Below are 20,308 nucleotides of genomic sequence, written 5' to 3' on the forward strand. Positions count from 1 at the left end.
CTCATCCATTTGAAGTCAATGCATCAGGAAAAGCAATGTTTACTCGAATGAGTAATTACTTAGGCAGACATCTTCCAAGTGAAATAGCGGAGTCCAAGACATTGGGACCATCCAATATGCAACTGGCTACTAGGCCGGTTAGTTTGAATTTTTGGACAGACAAGCTTTGATGGGCCAAACTGCTTTTTCCACCCTTGGCTCTTATCCAATGCACTTATCCCCATCACCACAAACATCATCACTGCCAAAGCTGTGGTGTAGCAATCACTGGTACCGTCAGCTCCCGATGAACCTCGGTTATCTAAATAGATCCCTCTTCCACACCCAGTGCGTAACAATATTACTCATTCCAAAATGTATTGGAAAATGAGACTGCTCCAATTTGAAGTGATAGGGCCTTACAGCCCAGGAGCAGGCCATTCAGCCCTTTAAGTCTATACCTGTAACAAAAACAGAAAATGCTGGAAAAACTCAGCAGGTCTGACAGCGTCTGTGGAGAGAAAGACAGAGTTAACGTTTTGAGTCCGTATGACTCTTTGTCAGAGCTACAGAGAAGGAGAAATGTGATGAAATTTGTACTGTTTAAGGGAGGGGTGGAGCAGGTGAAGTTGGATAGAAGGCCAGCGATAGGCAGAGGCAAAGGAGAGATTGACAAAGATGTCATGAACAGAAGGACAAAGGGGTGTTCATGATAGTGGTAAGGGCTAAAGGAGGTGCTGATGGTGGCATTAAGGTCAGAAAGCAGAATGCAGCCAGGACCATTACCATTAACACCCCTCTGTCCTTCTGTTCATGACATGTCAATCTCTCCTTTGCCCCCACCAATCGCTGGTCTTCTGTCTTCCACTCCCCTCAAACAGTACAAATTTCATCACATTTTTACTATTCTTTAGCTCTGAAGAAGAGTCATACGGACTCAAAACATTAACTCTGCCTTTCTCTCCACAGATGCTGTTAGACTTGTTGAGTTCTTCCGGCATTTCCTGTTTTTGTTCCCGATTTCCAGCATCTGCAGTATTTTGCTTTTATCTTAAGTCTATAGCGGGATTCTTCCTCCAACTGGTCTAGTCTCACTGTCCTGCTCATCTGTCACGACATCAATATTCCTCCTTTACGAGCATCTTCCCGATTCGCTTTGTCGCTAAGTTTCACCCTGCATCAAGCACAGTCTGGCAGCTAATTCAACATTCTAACCTGGGTATGGGTAAAGAAATGTTTTTATTTTATCACGCGCCCCCCCCCCTGCCCACCCCCGTTTTGAGTTCATGTCTGATTTTCTAGATTGGCGTTCCCTCCCCTGAGCGGTGCAGAATCTTTTGGAATGGATATTAGCAGAGGATGTGCACACACACCCTGGAACAACAGTGTAAGAACTCCCAGAGAGGCCTCTATCCACACACATACAGGGTCACACAGATCGTATGTATATGGGCACGGCGCACATACGAGGTGGGAGCTGCGTACTCCTTGCGGTCATCGTAGATGTCGGGAGCTTGAATTCAAACCCCCCCCTCCATTCACCTTAAAGTGCCAGCTCCAACATTATGGTAGCGTAGAGTTGCCCGATTTAGAGTGCATTTGTACAGGGACAGACACAGGGACACGTGTGCCAGCTGAGAATCAAATATCACGCTCACACTGTAAAGAGTTTTGGCAGCGCACAATCATTGGCATAACAGCAGTACCAATATTAGTGGGGTGGGGCGTGGGGGCGGGGCCTGAACGGATCGGACATGCGGCACAGGGGTTTAGGTCCGTTGCAAGACTAATAGAGGGTTAGCTGTCCAGCATGTACCCCAAACCCTGGCCAGCCCGCCCTGCACTGACAGCATCTCTGGGTGACAGGTGGGTCGCGGCTCTCGAGACGTCGGTCCCTGTGCCAAGAGATTTGTGCTGAAAAGGGAACTGGGGTCTGGAAGGTCGAGTCTGTTCAATCCATCCCGACAGCTCCATCACCCCTCCAGGGCCGATTGGATTCGAATGCGTCCGGTCTGGCCTGCGGTTTACAGCTGTAAATATCTCCTCCGGCGTCCCTGAGCTGGGTTCACGGTTTCTGCAGTGCCATTGACGAAAGTACCGGTGTTGACAATCCATCCATGGAGGCGACGGGGATGTGGATCTGTGTGTTGCCCGCTGAAGGAAACTGAAAGAGAAGAAGCCATTCATGACGTACTTACGCACACGGACACAGGAGGAGGCCATTCAGCCCTTCAGCCCTGTTCTGTCATTCAGTGAAATCAGGGCTGATCTATTTCTTAACTCTACCCACTTGGTTCCATAACCCTTTATACCCTTGGTCAGTGATCTCAGATTTAAAGTTGTAAACTTCCGTTTATTATGATGCTATTTTTCTTGTCCACTTTAGCTTCCCAACCCTCACGCCGCACTCCTCACATCATTAAATGGCCAAGCAATTGGCCTACCCTTGGCCGTCTATCTGAGAGCTGGAAGGTCAAGTGGTGCATGAAACAATCCCGGACAGAGTTCCTGATCGATTTTCCTTCCTTCCTTGGGGGTTTATGTCCAAACTTGCTGCCTTCCCTTGCTGCAGGATGAACTTTTGCTCTTACGTGTTGTGGCAGTGTGTGCCCACAGACACTGAGGCAGTGCCCGTGGGCACACACTGGTGGCATAGCTGTGATGTCATCGGTCCAGTAAATCCAGAAAGTCCAGGCTAATGCTCTGGGGACATGGGTTCAAATCTCAGGGCTTCTAGTGGAATTTAAGTTCAATTAATAAATCTGGGATTTATCACCAATTCTTGTACCCTCTAGGGAAGGAAATCTGCCATATCTGGTCTGTCTTACATGTGACTCCCAGCAATGTGGTTGACTCTTAACTGCCCTCTGAAATGGCCTGGTGCCAATCAGTTCAAGGGCAATTAGGGATGGGCAACAAATGCTGGCCTGGCCAGCAATGCCCACCTCCCATGAAAGAATAATTTCTGCAAGGTATCTCTTCATCTCTCAGTTGTAACTTTGGCAGAAACTGGGAAGGAACAGCTGAAATGGCTATTAGCACCGTCTCTCCAAACGACCGCCAATCTTACACAGAGTTACTCCCAGAGTCCTGTAGAAATTCTACCCTATAGAGTTCAGTGTTCAGCCTTACCTGGAACGAGAGTTTGGCAGGGCTCATTGGGGCTATCGGGCTAAGTGTGCTCCAGAAGTGAATGGCAGACGGCAAAGCATTTGGTGTCAGTATTATTGGAGTCTGTCAAAAAGAGAATAAAGGTTATTCGGTAAAATTAAAAACAGTTGTCATCATGTTTTGGCACCTGTGTCGGCATCTAGCATCCCCACGTCAGGTCTAGGGTAGGCCAGGTGCAGAATAAAGCACCTCCACCTGGCCCCAACAAAGATACCTTACCTCGAGGCTACATCAGCATTACATTCCCTTTCACAAACCAGACATCCTCTGCACTCTCTATGACTGCAGGTTCCCCATGTTTATTACCTACCTGCCACAATGATAAAAATTATTGGAATGTAGGGAGGGCGACAATCAGTTCTCAAATCTATTCTGCCATTTAATTAGATCATGGCCAAACTATATCTTAACTCCATCGACCCACCTTGGTTCCATAACACTTAATAACCTTAAATCTAGTCGTTTGGTAGTACAGAACTCGAATATTGCTGGAAAAATGCCATTTTGTTGAAGCTTTTCATCTGGTACTCATCAGGACAATCACAAGAACACCAGTGTCAGAGGAAGCAACAGCTTTATACTGTATGAGAAGGGAGTGCTGATTTTCACACAGTATCAAGTTGTTTCTTCCCCTGACATCTTGCGACTGTCCTGATGAGTGCAAAACAAAAAGTTTCGACAAAATGGCATTTTTCCAGCAACACTCAAACCTTAAATCTATCAATTTCAGAGTTGAAATTTTCAGTTGACCCACACCAGATCCGACAACTTAGAGTTCCAGATTTCCACTTACACCTGTGAAGAAGTGTTTCCTGACACCGCCCCTGAATGTCCTCGCTCTTATTTTAAGGTTATACCTCCCTTGCTCTGGGGCTGAAATAGTTTCTTCCTAACTTTCTTATCAAATCTATTAATCATCTTAAAAGTTACGCCATGGGGGACCGATGTGATCTTCCTTTTCATGAACAATATCTTGCTGTGTAATTGCAGTTAACTTTTGTCTGAAGACGTCAATTGTCAGAGGGCCGTCCAGTGTGCTGATGGTATCAGCCAGTTGCCGCCCCTGTTCTACTCCTGTTGGCTGTGACTTGGTTGGTAGAACACTCAGTTATGAGTCAGGAGTTTGCGAGTCGAACTAGGATGTAAAATCCAGGCTGACACGCCAGCGCAGTACTGAGGGAGTGCAGCACTGTCTGAGGGGCCGTCTGCCGGAGGCGACGTTAAACTGAGGGGCCGTCTGCCCTCAGGCAATGGATCCCATTGCACTGTTGCAAAGAAGAGCAGGGCAGTTCTTCCCAGTGTCCTCATGATGTTTGTCATTTAACCGATATGACCCAAAACAGATTGTCTGGCTCTTATCATGTTGCCATTTGTGGAGTCTCCCTGTGCGCAAATTGGCCGCTGCATTTCTTGTATTACAACAGTGACCACACTTCAAAGGGATTGTATTGGCTGCAAAAACACTTTGGGACATCCTGAAAGATGGTATATAAATGCATTTATAGCTAACTAGGAATGAAAGAGTCATGGCAACATCTAAGGATGCCCAAACTCTCCTTAGAATAAAAAAATCCTGGCAATAATCAGGTCCAGAGTGAGCACATATCATTACCAATGAAATCAGCACCCTGCGAGTAGGCGACTGATGCCACAGAAATAATACACATTTCCTAATCTCCCAGTGATACATTACAAGTGATACATGGCTCCCAATCTGACTTTGTTAATGAAACAAAGCAAAATTTCAACTACTTCTTTCTTTCTTCTGGAATTTGGGAGGGAAAAAAAAAAAAATCGATTAACCCACCCAGAAAATTCCAGGAATCAACAGTGAAAAACTATTAGCTGGTTAGTGGCAAAAAATCTGATTTTTCACCATCCCAACTGACCTTTAAGGAACTGATTGTGTCGCTGTAAAATATTTCCATTGAAATGACCCTATTGCCACCCTGTGGAGAAAATAATAACTGCAGGCAGCATTCATTAAAGGGCCGTGCAATGATTTTTAAATCAGAAACAATGTAATAGAATCATACAGCACAAAAGGAGGCTATTTGGCGCATTGTGCCTGTGTTGGATCTTGGAAACACCTATTTAATTAGTCCGGTTCCCCTGCCAATTTCCCCATAGCCCTGGAATTTTCTCCCCTTCGAGAATTTATCCAATTCTCTTCTGAAAGTTCCTACTGGATCTGCTTCTGCCACCATCTGTGGATGTGCATTCCAGATCAGAACAACTCACTGCAGTCCCTTCAATTTTACTGGATCTTTTGCCAATTATCTTGAATCTGTGCCCTCTGGTTACTGACAGCTCTGCCGCTGGAAACTCTCTCGAAAAGCTTCAGAGGTTTGAACTAAATATCCCCTTAACGTTATCTGATGTGAGTAATATCAGCTTCTCTAGTCTCTCCCACACAGCTGAAGCTCTCCACGCCAGTGACCGGTCCACTAAGTCTCCTCTACACCTTCTCCAAGGCTTTGACATCCTTTCCTAAAGTGCGGCGGCTAGAATTGGACACAATACTTCAGCTGAGGCAAAGCCAGTAATTTATAAAAGGTTGACCATAAATTTCTTGCTGTTGCATTCTACCCATCTATTTATAAAGACAAGGTTCCCTGGGAGCTCTTTTTTTTTAAAACCAGCTTCATCAACCTCCCATCGTCTTCAAAGATGTGAACGTCCCCACCCCCCAATCCCCCTTATCACCCCCCAACCCCGCCCCCCCGCCCCCAGGTCTCTGTTCCATCACCCCTTTAAAAATTACTAAGCAGGCTTGCTGTATAATGCTGTGGTAATTTGGTACAGTGGTAACTAAAATTCAGATGCCGTCTACGCTAAAAGAATTTGGGTAGCTTTGAAGTGATGTCACTGTTATAAATGCAAGCAGCAAAGTTGCACACAGCAAGATCCCAGGAGCTGAAATTCAATATACGAATTAGGAGCAGGACGAGGCCACTCGGCCCCTCGAGCCTGCTCCGGCATTCAATAAGATCGCAGCTGATCTGATTGTAACTTCAACCCCACATTCCCGCCTACCCCCCGATAGCCTTTCGTCCCCTTGTTAATCACGAACCTATCTAGCTCTGCCTTAAAAATGTTCAAAGACTCTACTTCCACTGCCTTTTGAGGAAGAGAGTTCCAAAGACTCACAACCTGCCGGGGAAAAAAAAATTTCTCCTCATCTCTGTCTTAAATGAGCGACCCCTTATTTTTAAACAGTGACCCCCCTGGTTCTAGATTGTCCCACCAAAGGAAACATCCTCTCCACATCCTCCCTGTCAAGACCACTCAGGATCTTAAAGGTTTCAATTAAGTCACATCTCACTCTTCTAAATTCCAGAGGATAATGACCAGAATGGTTTTTTTTTTGGGTGATGTTGGTTGAGGTTTAAATGCTTCCCAGGGCACAAGAGGGAACCTCCCGACTCTTCTTCAGACAGCGCCACGGGATCTTTTACTTCCATCTGAGAGGGCACGCAAATTTTAGGTTTAAGGTCTCCTTCCAAACACAGCAGCTCCCATGGCGCAGCACTCCCGCGGTACCACACCGGGGCGCCAGCCTGGATTTGGTGCCCGAGTCTCTGGAGTGGGGTTTGAACCTGCGGCCTTCCGACATGGGAGCGGGGAGACTAACGACTGAGACCCGGCCAGAGCCATTTTAGAAGGGCGTCTTTTACAATTAGTTCCAGATCCCAGTCGGACGGTGCGATGGGGGGTTGTAACTCCTCTTTGTAGGGGTGGGGGGAGGTGAGTTAAGATAGGATGTATCGTATCTCTAACCTGTATTGCTATTTGAAATGGTATAAAATTAAGGTTGTACCTGAACGTGCTGGGCAATCACTGTAGGGGTGACAGCACTGGAGGCGGGAAAAACCACCGTGTTCAGAACGCCAGCGTTACTTTTATCTGGAGGGGGACTATTTCGGGCAATCAGTAGCGTGGCAGGCAGCTCGAGGTCCTTTGGCTTCTTGGGTTTTGGTGGTTGAAGGCTGCCATTGTTTTCTAACCTCTCCTGACTGGGACTTGGCGCCTGAGGCGAATCATCACCGGCAGGTTTGGCGCCAAGGACGACACATTCAAACTCTTCAATGGCCTTCATCTTCACCTTGAAGTCCCCCTGGTGGAGGCTCCCGCCGCACGTTTCCATGGCAACGTCGCCACCAACTTGCTGCTGCTGCTCCTCCCCCTCCCCCTCCCCCTCCTCCTCCTCCTCCTCCTCCTCCTCCTCTCGGCGTTTAACCTCAGGCTCCTCGGGAAGCCTCTCGGGCCCCCGGGCTTTCCCCTCGAGGCCTGGCGTTTCCACAGCCCGCGGGGGAGAGTCGCTGGCCTCCCGGGACCGGTGGTGGTTGCTGCTCTGCAGCGACTGGATGGTGAAGGTTGAGTATAGGCCGGAGCGCATGTACTCGTTCCGGGACGAGATCCTGGTGGTGGGCTTCAGCTGCCTCTGCGAAGAGAGGCCTTCATCCTTCGGCCTGCTCGTCGCCCACTCGCTTTCCGCGGCCTCGTACTTCTCCGACTCCATCGCCAGGCTGTCCGGCAGGGACACAAACTTATAAACAAACTTCTGCCCGTTCACTTTCTTGATGATGTTCTGGAAAACAAATGATTTTGTGACAAAGTAAAATCACAAGGGACAGTGGGGGGTGTAAGGCCTTGACTTTTGTACCTTCAGTCAAGATGGGAAAGAGGCTTCAACTCAATATTGTTTGCTTCACCCAAAGTTAAAATGACACACCCCCCTCCTCCCCCCTCCCCCAATTTGTTGCTTTAAGGACAGTTTATAAATTCCCAAATTTTCTCCCTTCCTAGGGGCTCTGAGCCTTGCTTTGGGTCAGTTCTAGGCATGCTGATTATCTGTTATCTCACCAAGTGGGGCACTCTGCCTTTACCGCAGAGACTCATAATGGCACAGGAGGAGGCCGTTCAGCCCATCGAGTCCATGCTGGCTCCCTGTACGACACACCAAATCGGTCCCATCCATTGCCCCTCTCTATCCCCATAGTCCCGCATGGTTTTTTTTTTGTCCCTCGAGTGCCCACCCAATTTCCTTTTGAACTCATTCATCGACTCTGCTCCCGCCGCCCTTACAGGCAGCGAGGTCCAGTTCACTACCACTCACTAGTGTAAGAAACGTTCTTCCTCAACGTTTATTTTTTATTCATTCGCCGGGGGTGGGGGCAGAATTTTACGCTGATCGGGTGGGCGCCCAGCCCGATCGGACACTTAAGAGGCCAATTAAGGTCATTAAAGGCGCAATTGCCTCTGATTTTTCGTGGTCTGCACATTTCTTTTCCTGATTTTAAAAACTTGATTTCATGCTTTTCAGGTCTTCAGCTCCCTGAGGCAGCTCTCTGCCTTCGGGGAGCTTTCTGTCAGCTCACGCCCGCGCCCGCGCCCGCACTGACATCAGTGGCCTCCCTCCCCCCGACCCCACCCCGACAGCGCTGAGCTCCTCAGCACACGCCTCATGCTAGCCATTAATTGGCCAGCCAGCGTCAAATCGCGGTTGGGGGGGCCGATCAGGGTTGGCCCCAGCCAATCTGGACCCGCCTAAACCAATCTAAAAATCCTGCCTGGGATGTGGGCTTCGCTGCATTTATTGCCCATCCCTAATAGTCCTTGAGAAGGTGGAGGTGGTGGTGAGCTGCCTTCCCGAACCGCTGCAGTCCATGTGGTGTAGGTACACCCACAGCGCTGTTAGGGAGGGAGTTCCAGGATCTTGACCCTGCATCTCCAGCCCAAAACCTTAAATCTATGTCCCCCTAGTCCCTGTACCATCAGCTGCTGGGAACAGCTTCTCTTTGTCTATCTAAACCTTGTAACCCTCCCAGATCTCTCCTCAACCTCCAAGGTGAACAATCCCAGCTTCCTATCCTTGTAGCTAAAATCCCTCATCCCTGGAACCATCCTAGTAAATTTCCTCTGGACCCTTCTCAAGGGCTCTCACATCCTTCCTAAAAAAAGTGTGCTGACCAGAGCCAGATGTGACACTCTAGTTGTGACCTAAGCAGAGCTTAATAAAGGTGCTGTGCTCACCCAACCTCCACTCATGTTTACTTAGCAGTAAAGTTGACAGCTTAACGACCAGGGGTTGGGATCCCTGTCTCGGTGTTTTTTTAAACTCCCTAATCGGCTGAGGTCCATTTTGACATTAGAGCAAGATGCCTTGGCTGAGATCTGTTCACTCAGCACATTTCCGGGATCAAATCCTGAGACCCTCCCATGCTGCGATGCTCTGTTTCGTCCTCGGGGGCCACACTTACTAGTTGAAGCACGGGAGGTGCCTAAATTCTGGAATTACCCTGGGAGAAATGGTTTCCATGCCAAAACGCAGAAGGAATGTAATCTCTGTGCGCCGGGAGCAGAAAGCGGTGAGGTGATGAATGAGACAGAGACGGGCAGGAAGAAGATGGAGTCAGGGTTAATTTGCTGGAAGTATAATTATCAAGTAAGCCAATATTTATTGAGAATGAAATAGAACAAGCATCATCTGTAAGGGTCAGACCAGCCAATACTAGGGCCATTACTTAGAGTGCAAGGGCCCATTGTCGAAGTTGTACTTCCAGGCTAAGGAGACCTCTGTCCCAGTCAAGTGTAACTATTGCACCTTAAAATGAGATTAAATTTGGTAGCTCATCTTCTCAAAGCAGGAGTATGGTGCAATAGTCTCCACTTGCCTGGATGAGTACAGCTTGCTGATCGACACCATCCAGAACAAAGCAGTCCGCTTGTTCCACACCCTGTTCACCGCCCTTAAACATTCAGTCCCTCCACCACTGGCACACAGCGGCAGCAGTGTGTACGATATACAAGACGCACTTTAGCAACTCCCATAGGCTCCTTCGACAGCACCTTCCAAACCTGTCACCTCTACCAGCTAGAGGAATAACGACTGTAAACGCAGCAGAACACCACCCCCTTCCAGCCACACACCATCCCGACTGGAACATATATTGGCCCTTCCTTCATTGCCACTCGGTCAAAAGCCTGGAGTTTTCTATCTAACGGCACTCTGGGAGTGCCATGGAAGCTGGCTCACCACCACCTTCACAAGGGCAGCTGGAGAGGGGCAATAAATAGTGACGTTGCTAGAGATATTCACATGCCTGAGAACGAATTTTAAATATAAATCATGGAGAAAAGATAAGGCTGAAGCAATTGCTACAATCTTCAGCCAGACGTGCCAAGTAGGTGATCCATCTCGGCCTCCTCCGGAGGTCCCCAGCATCACAGATGCCAGGCCTCAGCCAATTCAATTCTCTCCACGTGATATCAAGAAACAGCTGAAGGCAATGGATACTGCAAAGGCTATGGGCCCTGACAATATTCCAGCAATAGTACTGAAGACTTGTGTTCCAGAACTTGCTGCGCCCCTACTGATCCAGTACAACTGCAACATGGGCATCTACCTGGCTAAGTGGAAAATTGCCCAGCTATGTCTTGCAGACAAAAAGCAGGACAAATCCAACAAGGCTAATTACCGCCCCAAGAGTCTACTCTCTATCATCAGTAAAGTAATGGAAGGGGTCATCCATAGTGCTATCAAGTGGCACTGGCTTAGCAATAACCTACTCACTGATGCCCAGTTTGGGTTCTGCCTGGGCCACTCAGCTCCTGACCTCATTACAGCCTTGGTTCAAACATGGACAAAAGAGCTGAACTCCAGAGGTGAGGTGAGAGTGACTGCCCTTGACATCAAGGCAGCATTTGACCAAGTGTGGCATCAAGGAGCCCAAGCAAAACTGGAGTCAATGAGAATCATGGGGAAAACTCTCCACTGGATGGGGTCATACCTAGCACAAAGGAAGATGGTTGTGGTTGTTGGGGGTCAGTCATCTCAGTTCCAGGACATCACTGCAGGAGTTCCTCAGGGTAGTATCCTCGGCCCAACCATCTTCAGCTGCTTCGTCAATGACCTTCCTTCCATCATAAGGTCAGAAGTGGGGATGTTAGCTGATGATTGCACAATGTTCAGTACCATTCACCACTACTCAGATACTGAAGCAGTTCATCTCCAAATGCAGAAAGACCTGGACAGTATCCTGGCTTGGACTGACAAGTGGCAAGTAACATTTGTGCCACACAAGTGCCAGGCAATGTCCATCTCTCCAACAAGAGAGAATCTAACCATCGCCCTTTGACATTTAATGGTATTACCATCACTGAATCCCTGACTATCAACATCTTGGGGGTTACCATTGACCAGAAACTGAACTGGACCAGCCATATAAATACTGTGGCTACAAGAGCAGGTCAGAGGCTAGGAATCCTGCAGCGATTAACTCACCTCCTGACTCCCCAAAGCCTGTCCACCAATCACAAGGCACAAATCAGGAGCATGATGGAATGCTCCCCACTTGCCTGGATGAGTGCAGCTCCCACAACACTCAGGAAGCTTGACTCCGTCCAGGACAAAGCAGCCCACTTGATTGGTACCACATCCACAAACATTCACTCCCTCTGCCACTGTAGCAGCAGTGTGTACCATCTACAAGGTGCACTTCAGGAATTCACCAAGGCTTCTTAGACACCACCTTCCAAACCACTGACCACTACTATCTAGAAGGACAAGGGAGCAGAGAAATGGGAAGATCACCACCAGAAAGTTCCCCTCCAAGCCACTCACCATCCTGACTTGGGAATATATCGCTGTTCCTTCACTGTCGCTGGGGCACAATCCTGGAACTCCCTCCCTAACAGCACTGTGGGTGTACCTACACCACATGGACTGCAGCTTTCAAGAAGGCAGCTCACCACCACTTTCTCAAGAGCAACTAGGGATGGGCAATAAATGCTGGCCCAGCCAGTGAAGCCCACATCCCGTGAATGAAAAAAAAAGACACATGCTAAATGTCATTGTGTTTTACCAACTTTGTTCCATAATGTTGGGTGATTCTAAAATTGTCTGCTAGGCCCATGGCTGGTTTAAGCGAAGCCAACTCTAAATACAGATTGCTCTTACCTTGTCGTAGTAATATCTAAGCGCCCGGCTCAGCTTATCGTAGTTCATGTTGGTTTTATTCTTGCGCATGCCCCACAGCCGCGCCACCTCCTCTGCATTACGTAGTTTGAACTCCCCATCTTTCGAAGTCCAGCAAATGAGGTCGCTCTTGTTCTCGTCCAAGAGCTGCCGTAGAAACTGCCACAAAGTTATCGAGTTGTCCATCGCTGAGCTGCAGGAGAGAACCAATCAGTGAAACCAGAGGCTCCATATGAGCTATAATACAAAGAGAAGCAAAAAAAATTACGTCTGTGCCTATAATACCTTGCCTCCTGTTGTCACATTTTCTGACAATAACACCCCTGTCTGCATTTTGGAAATTCTCATGTAAACATATCATGGCCCCGCCAGTTGACCCGTAACAAAGTGGTTCAATTTTGCCTTTCCTAGTTTGTAAATTTGCAATGAGATTCTGAATCTAATCCAGGGATGTAAATTTAGAAACAGTAGGAATCCTGACTCTAATGCCTGGGGCATTTGCCCACAGCTCCATATCAGCTGTGTTTGAGTTAGTAGCACTCTTGCCCTCTGAGGCAGCAGGTTGTGGGATAAAGTCCTACTGTAGGTCCTGAGCAAGGCTCACAGTCCAGTACCTAACTGAGGGAATGCTGCACTGTCGGGAGTGCCGTCTTTCAGGTGAGAAGTTCAATTATGAGTCCTAGTCTGCCCTCTCAGGTTGATATAAATGATCTCATGGCACTGTTTTGAAGGACAGCGGGCGAGTTATGTCCTGGACAATATTTACCCCTCAATCAACATCACAAAAACAGATGATCTGGTCATTAGCATATTGTCGCTTGTGGGAGCTTGCTGTGCGCAAATTAACTGCCATGTTTTGTGTGTTATAACAATGACCACGCAAAGAGCTTCAGGGTGACCTGTGGTTGTAAAAGGCGCTATATAATTGCAAATCTGTTTTTTCATCTTAATTCTTTTTAACAAGCTCGTTCCTTTGCTTCAATCAGTTTCTTATCCATTCCCAAATTTTACCCCTTCAATCCACACAATTTATAGCTTAACAGGTGGCCTTTTATTCAGAACTCTGTGAGACGGCTTTTGAGAGTCAAGATACAACACGTCATGAGATGTTCCATCAAAACGTCACTTCCTCAAAAAAGTCAGGGTGGTTAGTCGGGCTTTTCCTATCTAAGGGGTTATCATAATGACCACTGGTGATAATCCATTATTTAAGTTGGCATTGATGTTAGAATGGTGAGTAATTGTTGCCTGAGCTTGATTGTCAATATTTTGAAAACGAGCAATGTGTTAGCTTGTATTTTACCTATTGGGAATCTTCCCATCATTCATCCATTTATAATGTCTTTTCTCACCCCTCCCTTCCCGCCTCAACCCCACCACCACCATCTTCATTGTACAGAGACATATCCATTCCCGTGATGTATAAGTCCCGGGCAAGGTCACCATTTGTTGCCGATTCCTACTTTCCCTTTCGGTCTTCCTCAACAGCTGCAGTCCATGTGTTGTAGGAACACCCAAAGTGCAGCTGGGGAGGGTCTGCCAGGATTTTAACCCGGGACAGTGAAGGAACGACGATATAGTTCCAGGTCAGAAATGTGTATGACCTGGAGGGGAACATGGAGGTGGTGGTGTTCACATGGTGGTGCCCGTCCCCCTTGTCCTTCTAGGTGGTAGAGGTCACAGGTTTGGAAGGTGCTGTCAAAGGAGCCTTGGTGAGTTGCTGCAGTGCATCTTGTAGATGGTACACACTGTGCGTTGGTGGTGGAGAGATGCACTGTTTAAGGCATAGTGGAAAAGGTAATAATTTGTAACAGTGGTCACCATTCAAGTGACCATCAGGTCCATCGCTGATCACAATATACCCACTGTGTGTATAAACTGGGTAACTGTCTACCAGAAGATTTTAGTAAAGCAACACATGCCCAGTAAAGATACGTTCACTACCTTTCCACTAGCTAAGAGCAAACAAGGGCCAGGATTTAACAACCCTGCCGCAGCGCCTCCCACTGGTGGGTGCCGTGAGCCATTTACAACTCCATTCAGTTCGGCGGGACTGTAATACCCCCGCTGGGCGAGAGGGGGCGTACAATCCGAGCCAAAGGGTTTTTTTTTGCATTTAAACCTCTCCCTGCCCCAAACACTAAGCACACTCCCAGATAGTGTGATGGCAAATTGGGGGGGTGACATTGACTCAACTCTCCTCTCTCGCTGTGAAATGGCAGAGTGTGGTCATTTCATGCTCCAACAGGTTTCACCTGTGATCGACCAAGTAGCATGATCACGCCACCAACCGTGTGGTCACGTAACCACGGAGAAACCGAAACAAGGGTTGCGCCAACGCTGAAAGCACAGTCCTGCTGGGTGTTGGCAATGCTTCTTGAGCAAGCTCCGTTGAGCCTGCTAGGACATGTTTTGAGGGATGGGGAGACTAAACGCTTTTCGGGACGTACTGAAGCACAGCCCGACATTCACGCAAATCCGGGAGGTCACAGAAGCGATCCGACCATCGTGACACCCGCTAATCTGACGGGAAGGGGAGGCAACTTTGTTGTCCATCACACTGTGGCCAAGACAACGTCAACAGCAATGGCACCAGGAACAAAGCAACCAAGGCATGCACCACATGCACTGGAGGAAGCCCCGTGCCTCTTGCCTGTATCATCCAGCCCTGAGTGGATCCCAAGAGATCAGCAACTTGTCAGCAACAACTTGGGAAAGTGAAGTTGAGGCAGAAGATCAGCCATGATTATACTGAATGATGAAGCAAGCTTGAGGGGCCATATGGTCCACTCCTGCTCCTAGTTCTTATGTTCTTTAGACAATCATCTTCAATATGGCAGGGCAACCGATCATCCGTTGGGAGGTTGCCAACCCTCCAGGGTTAGCCTGGAGTCTCCAGGAATTGAAGGTCAATCTCCGGGACACTGTACAACTCTGAAGAATAATCATCGGGACATTTAAAAAAAAAACGGTCATTTTCTTTGAACATTTCTCTTTACCAGGTACCAGGTGGGGGAGAAAGGCTGTTTTGGCTGACAGTCAATCATCATCCAATTGGGTAATGAGTCTTTTTGCTTTCCAATTGGTGTAAGAAAGCAGTTCGTCACGAGGATGGCTGACTAATGGCTGGGGGGGTGGGGGGGGTGGGGGGGGCAAGTCATGTGGTGAATCCTCAAGGAATACACTTAATCGCAGTCGGCAGCTCTAGAATGGGTTGCAGTACACTGTGATGTTATGACGACTCACAACGTTACCATGGTGATGCAGGGCTTGTGGGGAGAAAGGCGGGAAGAAGACAAGTTAGACGTTTCCAACATGGCCGCCCTGACGCATGAACATTCTACCAGTGACAAACAACCGGGTCTGAAAACCTCACCCAGACCCGCTACCCAGTCTCAGCCACTGCATTTCAGAGCTGCCAGGACTAAAAAAAAAAAACAGGTTCATCATCGGAGGAAAGCTGTCAATTTAAAGCAGAGAAATGCAACAAATTACAGAAGCTGAGCTTTCCCCCACCCAGGGAATTGCTCTAGCAGAGGGAGCGAATAGCCAGCACTCTGAAACCTCCGTGCATATTCCCCAATGCTGGCTGCGATGATGGAGTAGTGATCACACTGTACTAGTTGCTGTAACTGCTATAAACCAGTCACTTATTTCTAAACGTGCAGCAGGTTTATTGACAAGAGTTTTAAAATAGCTCTGCAATCACTAAATGTTTGCACCATGTTTATCCCAGCTCTTGCTGCTAGTAAGCTTCTGTGTAAACTTGTTTACTTTGCGCTGAATCCACACCCAGGCTTCACCAATCAAGCACAGTGAGCATAGATCAGTAACCAGACTCACATAATTAAACACAGAACAATTGAACACTACACTGTATCTGCTGTAAACCTTTCACGATATGACTATGTGCGTGTGTGTGGTTTCTTTTTTTTATTTATTCATTGCCCATCCCTAATGGCCCTTGAGAAGGTGGTGGTGAGCTGCCTTCTTGAACCGCTGCATTCCCTGTGATGTAGGTACACCCACAGTGCTGTTAGGGAGGGAGTTCCAGGATTTTGGCCCAGCGACAGTGAAGAAACAGCGATATATTTCCAAGTCAAGATGGTGAGTGGCTTGGATGGGAATTTCCAGGTGGTGGGGTTCCCACGCATCTGCTGCCCTTGTCCTTCTAGGTGGTACCAGTCGTGGGTTTGGATGGTATAGTCTAAGGAGCCTTGATGAGTTTCTGCAATGTATCTTGTAGATGGTACACACTGCTGCCATTGTACGTCGGTGGTGGAGGGAGTGAATGCTTAAGGAAGGGATGCTAATCAATCGGGCTGCTTTGTCCTGGATGGTGTCCAGCTTCTTGAGTGTTGTTGGAGCTGCACTCATCCAGGCAAGTGGGGAGTATTCCATCACACTCCTGACTTGTGCCTTGGAGATGGTGGACAGTCTTTTGGGAGTTAGGAGGTGAGTTACTCGTCGCAGGATTCCTAGTCTCTGACCTGCTCTTGTAGACACAGTATTTATATGGCTAGTCCAGTTCAGTTACTGGTCAATGGTAACCCCCAGGATGTTGATAGTGGGGATTCAGCGATGGTAATGCCATTGAATGTCAAAGGGCAATGATTAGATTCTCTCTTGCTGGAGATAGTTATTGCCTGGTACTTGTGTGGCGTGAATGTTAGTTGCAAATTGTCAGTCCAAGCCTGGATATTGTCCAGTCTTGCTGCATTTTAACATGGACTGCTTCAGTATCTAAGGAATTGTGAATGGTGCTGAACACATTGTGCAATCATCAGCGAACATCCCCACTTCTGACCTTATGATGGAAGGAAGGTCACTGATGAAGCAGCTGAAGATGGTTGGGCCGAGGACACTATCCTGAGGAACTCCTGCAGTGATGTCCTGGAGCTGAGATGATTGACCTCCAACAACCACAACTATCTTCCTTTATACTAGGTATGACTCCAACTAGTGGAGTTTTCCCCCTTATTTCCATTGACTCCAGTTTTGCTGGGGCTCCTTGATGCCACACTCAGTCAAATGCTGCCTTGATGTCAAGGGCAGTCACTCTCACCTCACCTCTGGAGATCAGCTCTTTTGACCATGTTTGGACCAAGGCTGTAATGAGGCCAAAAGCTGCGTGACCCTGGCGGAACACAAACTGAACGTCAGTGAGCAGCTTGTTGCTAAACGAGTGGTGCTTGATAACCCATCCCTAATTGCCCTTGAGAAGGTGGTGGTGAGCTGTCTTCTTGAATCACTGCAGCCCATGTGGTGTAGGTACACCCACAGTGCTGTTAGGGAGGGAGTTCCAGGATTTTGACCCAGCGACAAAGAAGGAACGGCGATATTTATCCAAGTCAGGATGGTGAGTGGTTTGGAGGGGAACTTCCAGGTGGTGGTGTTCCCATGTGTCTGCTTCGAGATGGTAGTGGCCGTGGGTTTGGTGTCTAAGGGTGAATTCCTGCAGTGCATCTTGTAGATGGTACACACTGCTGCTACTGCGCGTCGTTGGTGGAGACAGTGAATGTTTGTGGAGGGGGGTGCCAATCAAGCAGGCTGCTTTGTCCTGGATGGTGTCCAGCTTCTTGAGTGTTGTTGGATCATAAACTGGAGTCCAATCAAGTGGTTTGGATGGCACTGCGTGGATTATCACTGTTGTCTAAGCATTTAAAATTAGAAGTTTTTGGTGCAAATGGAAGCCTGAGCCAGTTTTCATCGACAGAGTGATCTTGCCCTTCAATTCTTCACATAGGCATCCAATCCCCTTTTGAAAGTTTCTATTTCAACTTTTCTCTCTTGACCACACCTCGAAATCGCTGTTTGTGAGTTATGCAAAAGGGTAGTTTTTTTCTGGGAGAAGTCTCACCTGCCTGTTAACCATAACATTCTTGTTTTCAGCAACATGCACCATCTCTTCACCAAAGAACGGGCTGGTCAATGGAGCACAATGGTTCCTTAGACACCCAAGGAGCAGTTAAATGGCTTAAATGCCATTTAAACCCTTGTAGGCTAAGATTAGCCAGGGGTCAGCACTGGGACAATGCTGCAAATGCAAGTTACTTGAACAAAGATCAGATAACACTATAGTCCACAAGGGAGGTACCATAGCCATCTCTTTCTGTTACAGAAAGAGAAAGAGAGAGAGAGAGCGAAAGAGCAAGAGAAAGAAGGAGAAGTGGTTAGATAGCTTGAGGGGCACCATTCTGTATGAAGCACGAGGTAAGGCAAGGAGTCGGGCCACCATAAACTACCACAGCCAGTACAGGGATTGAATCCACACCACTGGCATTTCTCTACACCACACTCTAGCCATCTAGCCAACTGGACTAACCAAACTCTTAGCAAAGGTCATATGATTTGAGAATCAAACCTTGGAAAGGTGGGATGCCTTGTACAGAGTACAGATTCGCATCCTCCTTGAAAGCAGCTGGTTCATAGGGTTGCCAACCCTCCAGGATTGGCCTGGAGTCTCCAGGAATTGAAGATCAATCTCCAGGACACTGCTGTGTGCAACTCTGGAGGAAAATCAATGGGACATTTAAAAAAAAAGGTGGGGTTTTTTTTTGTCATTTTCGTTGAACATTTCTCTTTACCAGATATAAAAATATTGAAAATGGGAGGGGGTGGGGGCAGGGTGGGGTGAGGAGGGGGGTGGGGGTGGTGGTGGTGGGGTGGCTATTTTGCTGACAGTCAAGAATCCTCCAATTAGGTAATGAGTCTTTTTGCTTTCCAATTGGCATAGGAAGGCAGGACGTCACAAGGATGGATGTGTTGGCCGACTAATGGCTGGAGTCAAGTGATGAAATCTCCAGGAATACATTTAATCACAGTTGGCAGCCCTGCTGATTCAGGAGGAATGCCAGAACCACAGAATTTTAACAGCACAGAGGAGGCCATTCGGCCCATCGTGTCTGCACCGACTCTCCAAATGAGCATTATGAGCTAGTGCCATTGCCCTGCCTTTTCCCCATACCCTTGCACATTGTTTCTATTCAAATGATCATCTAATGCCCTCTTGAATGCTTTGGTTGAACCTACCTCCACCACACCTCCAGGCAGTGCATTCCAAACCCACCACTGAAGTTAAACTGACTGGTCTGTAATTGCTGGGCTTATCCTTACAACCTTTTTTGAACAAGGGTGTAATGTTTGCAATTCCCCAGTCCTCTGGCACCTCCCCTGAGTCTAGGAAAGACTAAAAGATTATGGCCAGTGCCCCTGCAATTTCTACTCTCACTTCCTTCAATATCCTTGGATGCATCTCATCTGGTCCCAGTGCTTTGTCAACTTTAAGTACTGACAGTCTATTCAATTTTGAACCTTCCAGTGACAGAGTTTCCTCGTCTGTCACCATGGCCTGGGTAGCATCTACTCCCTTGGTAAAGGCGGATGCAAAGTATTAATTTAATATCTCAGCCATGGCCCCTTCATCCATGTGTAAATTCCCTTTTAGGTCCCTAATCGGCCCTACTCCTCCTTATACCACCCTTTTACCATTTATATGCCTATAGAAGACTTTGGGATTCCCCTTTATGTTGACTGCCAGTCTTTTCTCGTAATCCCTCTTTGTTTCTCTAATATTTTTTTTACCTCTGCTCTGAACCTTCTGTATTCCTCTTGATTCTCAATTGTATTTTCTACCTGACACCTGTCATAAGCACACTTTTTCTTCTTTATCTTAATTTCTATTTCATTTTTCATCCAGGGAGCTCTGGATTTGTCCTACCTTTCCCTTTCAATGGAATATACCTTGACTGTGCCCAAACCAATTCTTTTTTGAAGGTAGCCCATTGTTCAGCTCCAGTTTTTCCTGCCAATCTTTCATTCCAGTCTATCTGGCCCAGCTCAGTTCTGGATCTGACCCATCGAAGTTGGGTCTTGTCCAGTCAATTATTCTTACTCTGGATTGCCTATCGTCCTTTTCTATCATCATCCTAAAATGTACAATACAATGATCACTGTCTCCTAAATGTTTGCCCACTGACACTTAATCTACTTGGCCCACCTCGTTTCCAAGAACCAGGTCCAACAGTGCGTCTTTTCTTGTTGGATTGGACACATACTGCTGTAGAAAATTCTTCTGAACATAATCTAGGAACTTTTGCCCCTCTCCACCCTTTACACTACCACTGTCCCAGTCTACATTTGGGTAATTAAAGTCCCTCATTATAACTACTCTATTAA

The 20,308-nt window shown here is 47.5% G+C and overlaps 1 protein-coding gene across 3 annotated transcripts in view; it reads right to left on the reverse strand.

Annotated features, from left to right (window-relative positions):
• Positions 1-944: 944 nt before the first annotated feature.
• The window catches only part of LOC144681521 (ETS domain-containing protein Elk-1-like), an 89,402-nt gene continuing 70,038 nt past the window's right edge, over positions 945-20,308 (reverse strand). For all 3 annotated transcript variants that reach the window (XM_078543165.1, XM_078543166.1, XM_078543164.1), the window contains 4 exons: positions 12,113-12,367; positions 6,971-7,741; positions 3,112-3,213; positions 945-2,143 (listed from right to left, as the gene is read on the reverse strand). In XM_078543165.1, the coding sequence (XP_078399291.1) occupies positions 2,045-2,143; positions 3,112-3,213; positions 6,971-7,741; positions 12,113-12,316 (1,176 nt within the window). In that variant the 5' untranslated portion in view covers positions 12,317-12,367 and the 3' untranslated portion in view covers positions 945-2,044. The remainder of the gene's footprint in view (positions 2,144-3,111; positions 3,214-6,970; positions 7,742-12,112; positions 12,368-20,308) is intronic.

The sequence above is a fragment of the Cetorhinus maximus genome, chromosome 6 (assembly GCF_964194155.1).
Source record: "Cetorhinus maximus chromosome 6, sCetMax3.hap1.1, whole genome shotgun sequence".
In the NCBI taxonomy this organism is placed as follows: domain Eukaryota; kingdom Metazoa; phylum Chordata; class Chondrichthyes; order Lamniformes; family Cetorhinidae; genus Cetorhinus; species Cetorhinus maximus.